The 4,596-nt window shown below is 38.8% G+C and overlaps 1 protein-coding gene across 1 annotated transcript; it reads left to right on the top strand.

Moving 5' to 3' along the window:
• The first annotated feature begins 595 nt into the window (after positions 1–595).
• On the top strand, positions 596–1,648 carry LOC105570798 (uncharacterized protein K02A2.6-like). The gene has a single exon (XM_012028245.1). The coding sequence runs from the start codon at positions 596–598 to the stop codon at positions 1,646–1,648; it is 1,053 nt and encodes a 350-aa protein (XP_011883635.1).
• Positions 1,649–4,596: the final 2,948 nt, after the last annotated feature.

Here is a 4,596-nt window from a genome sequence, read left to right as displayed (position 1 = left end):
CCTGTTCATCATGCAAAAGGAGGGGACATCTATCGGCAGTATGTAAACGAAGCCAACGGCAGGATCACGTGCAGCACCTCGACGACGGCGAAGATGACGGCAGCGAAGAAGAGGGGAAGTACGATTTCCTCACTATGGACGCAGATTGCGGCGCGAGAAATACGAATGTCGGTAACGTAGATATTGATTGTACTATTGAAGCGAATTAATATGGAAATCGATACGGGAACTTACATGTCTATTATTTCTCGAGAAACAAAGAATCGATTATTCCCATTTTCGAAAGTAAAGGCAATAAATAGAAAGTTAAATGCATACGGTAAAATTCCGCTAGCTCAAGACGGATTATTAGATAAGTTGGAAGTCGAGTATAAAGATGTAAAAGCAACATTGAGCATGGTTGTGATGTCGAGACCGGGACCAACATTAATAGGACGTCAATGGTTAAAAATTTTGGGGTTATGGCCGTTAAAACATTTAAATGACTCAGCAAACGAGATTGATAAGTGCCATAAAATCGATAATGCTGACGTTGTAAAAGAATTCAAAAGTGAATTCCCGCGATTGTTCGGTCCCAGGAATTTATAATAAAGGAATGCTCAAAATCGTATTGAAGGATAGTGCAGTACCGGTATCGTTAAAGGCTAGGAGACTACCATTTGCATTAATGAAAAAAGTAGAAACTGAGATAAATCGGTTGGTAAAATTAAAGCACCTCGAAAAAATCGATATTAGTGAATGGTCGACACCGATCGTGCCGGTTATTAAAAAAGACGGATCAGTAAGAATTTGCGGTAATTTCAAGCTGACGATAAATCCATATGTAGTAATCGATCGTCATCCGATTCCGTTAATAGACGAAATTTTCGCTGCGCTTAGCGGAGGAACGAAGTTTTCGCAAATCGATTTAGAACATGCGTATATGCAAATACCCGTCGAAGAAAGTTCGAGAGATTATTTAACCATCGTCACGCACAAAGGGTTGTTTAGGTACACAAAGATGACCGAGGGAATCGCGTCGGGACCTGGCGACTTTCAGCGCAAGATTGAGCAATGCCTTGCCGGTCTTAATAATGTAATTCCATACCTCGATAATATATATTGTACTGGGAAAAATGACGATGAACACTTGCAAACGTTACGCGGAGTATTCAAGCGACTCGAAGATAGTGGATTAAGAGTAAACATAAACAAATGTGATTTTTTTAAAGAGCGCTTGGACATTCTTGGTTTTGTAATCGATAAAAACGGGCTGCATAAAGCGTTCAGTAAAGTTAAAGCTATCATTGAGGCACCAAAGCCAATAAATCTAAAGCAATTGCAATCGTTCATTGGTCTCGTTACGTATTACGCTAGATTTTTGCCGGACAGAGCAGAAAAATTAAAAGCACTTTACGAGTGTACGAAGAGGGATAAATTAAAATGGTCAAACGAATGCGACATTGCGTTTAAATGGGTAAAGAAAGAACTGACGTCATCGAGAGTTTTAGCGCATTATGACCGAAACGAAGATATAGTATTAGCATGCGATGCGTCGTCATATGGGCTTTCGGCAATACTATCTCACAAGTATAAGGATGGCTCAGAAAAACCAATTGCGTTCGCGTCGAAAGTAATCCCTGAAAAAGTTGCATCGAGCACCAATTGACAAGGAAGCCAGTGCGATCATATTCGGATTTAAAAAATTCTATAACTATATCTATGGAAAAGAAATCATTCTCAGAACTGACCACAAGCCATTAATCTTTATTTTTGGACCAAAGCAAGAAATTCCACTTACTATAGCTAGTAGATTGCAAAGGTGGTCGTATTTTCTATCTCGATTCTCTTATAAGATTGAGTATATTAGATCGGAACAGAATGGTAACTGTGATGCGCACTGTCGAGACTTCCCGTCAAGGATGCAACGCCAATCTTCGGGAACGAATACACTGCGATGAATTATGTAAGCGAAATGTTACAAACACTAAATGCGGTGGAAATTGCGAAGGAAACGAAACGTGATAAAGTGTTGAATAAAATTGTAAGATATGCGATTGATCAATGGCCAAAAGTGAACGAGTTAAGTGAGTATGAACAAAAGTTTCATGCTAAAGTGAAGAGTTGTTCGTGGAAAAAGGATGCCTTTTCTGGGGATATAGAATCGTAATCCCAGAATCAGTGAAAAGTTTAGTGTTGCGAGAATTACACGCGTCTCACTTTGGAACTGTAAGAATGAAAATGATAGCGAGGTCATACGTCTGGTGGCCAGGCATCGATGGCGAAATTGAGCAAATTACAGCATCTTGCTTAGCGTGCGGACAAGAACAGAAAAAGCCATCGAGTGTACCATTAACACCATGGCCATGGCCAGACAAGTTTTGGAGTAGGATTCACAGCGACTTTCTTGGTCCATTTCATGGTCATATGTTTATGATCGTTATCGACGCTCATGCGAAATGGCCAGAAGTTATCGATATGCGAAAATGTACGACGTCGACAGAAGTAATTAAAGTATTTCGAAAATGGTTTGTTCGATTTGGATTACTCTAGCCTTGAGTTCAAAGAGTTCACTGAATGTAATGGAATAAAACATAGCTTTTCAGCACCTCATCATCCTGCGACGAATGGGGCAGCTGAAAACTTTGTTCAAACGTTTAAAGATAAAGTTACGAAAATTATGAAAAGCGGAAGAAATCTCGAGGAAGCAATAGATATATTTTTGTTCGATTACAGAGCGACCGAACACTGCACGACCGGTAGAAGTCCCGCCTATCTCGCGTATAAGCACGAGCTTAGAACTAGATTTGATCTACTTCGACCTGACGTAGGCGAGACGGTCGACAAAAAACAGACTGCGCAAATAATTGGCAAAAGAGGAAAGCGAAAAGTAGACTTTAGAGTAGGAGACGTTGTCCTTGTAGATGATTTCAGCGTGCGCAATGAAAAACGTATTAAGGGTAAAATAATTGAGAAATTATCCCCAGTAACGTTTAACGTGGAGATTGCGCCCGGTGAAATCTGGAAGCGTCACGTCGACCAGATCGTTCGTTACATAGAGAAAAGCGATGTAAATGGAAATATATCTACAATCAAGGAAGACACGTTGTGTCTTCGCCTAACTTGTGTTCTGGTATTCATCATAGACTTCTATAGACGGAGCATTAGCTACGACTCTGGACAAGAGGGGTCTGATATTCGGGGCGCGGGAGGCACTCATCTGACATCGACTCTTTCCGGTGAGATTCGGTAATATTCGGTTCACATTTCCAATACGTGTGCACACGTATATACGGCGCGTTGCTTGTGTGCGAGCGTGCGCGCGCGCGTGGCCGAACGAATTGGAGGGGACGTGTGCACACGTATTGGAAATGTGAACCGAATATTACCGAATCTCACCGGAAAGAGTCGAAGTCAGACGAGTAATCCCCTTACCGCGATTATCAGTTACCCCTCGTACAAAAAGTCCGTTTATAGAAGTCTATGGTATTCATACATACGCGGCGTGCGCCAGTTGCCTAGTAGCCGCCGAGCCGATCACTACTATTTCTAAATATATACATTCGTTTGGTTGTTAATTAAGTCTTGTTACTTAACCACTCGATCCCAGGACATAACAGAATGTATACAGAGATATAATGAAATACAATTTTGCAATAACCCAGCAGGGTTGAAAAGTAACTCGTTACTTGTAACGAAGTTACAGTTACAGTTACTTCTTTTTGGCAACTCTAACTTAACTTCGTTACTTTTTCTCCATCTGTAACTGTAACTTAACTTAGTTACATTTTTTCGATAACTAGTAACTAATTTAATAGTTACATTAATAGTTACTTTATATATTTTTTAAACCTTCACTTAATCGCATAGGTCTTGCTTTTGCGTATGTGCTTCCCTAGAAGAACAATTCATTGGCTAATATTGGTTAAACATTGGTTATGTTGGCAGTGAATTAGCCAATATTTCCCCAATATTGGTCATAAAATAAATGCAAATATACTACTGATATTGTACCTAGATGATGATTTAATATTGGATTGATTGTATTAGCAAGATTGTCCAATAAAATTGTAATATTCGATATAAAATAAATGCTAATGTAACGCCGATGTTACGTATTAATAATTGCACGGTACTGTGTTTATATTGAAAGTACAATGCAAAAATATGAGGCCCTCCACCACCCCCGCCAATTTCGATTGGCGGTCCTCTTTCTTTTACAATAATCATTTTCTTTTGACATGTTTATCATTATTATATTTTTATCACAATTTTATATTATAATATATTATAATATAAAACATGTAGCTATGTCTACTCTTTAAAAGTCAATCAGTGGATTATGACAGAAAACAGTGAATACCTACTGATTCACAGTTACAAGTATACCACTGAATAATTCAATAGTTATAACCATTTTCAGTAATAATTCACTGATTGACTTTTAGAGAGTAATATGTAACATTGTTTATAAATGTGCAAATAAAAATCGTATTGTAAATGCTCAAACGAAAATCTATCGCATAAGAGATTATTTTAGACCAACTTAAAATTTCATACAATAATAAAGTTAATCTAAAGAGGCCCTCCGCCGCCCCCGCTGATTCCAATCAGCGG

Source organism: Vollenhovia emeryi, unplaced genomic scaffold (genome assembly GCF_000949405.1).
Source record: "Vollenhovia emeryi isolate VEMERY1.0 unplaced genomic scaffold, V.emery_V1.0 DF941808.1, whole genome shotgun sequence".
NCBI lineage: Eukaryota > Metazoa > Arthropoda > Insecta > Hymenoptera > Formicidae > Vollenhovia > Vollenhovia emeryi.
Note: the sequence above shows the minus strand (reverse complement) of the source record. Positions and strands in the feature narration are given on the sequence as shown.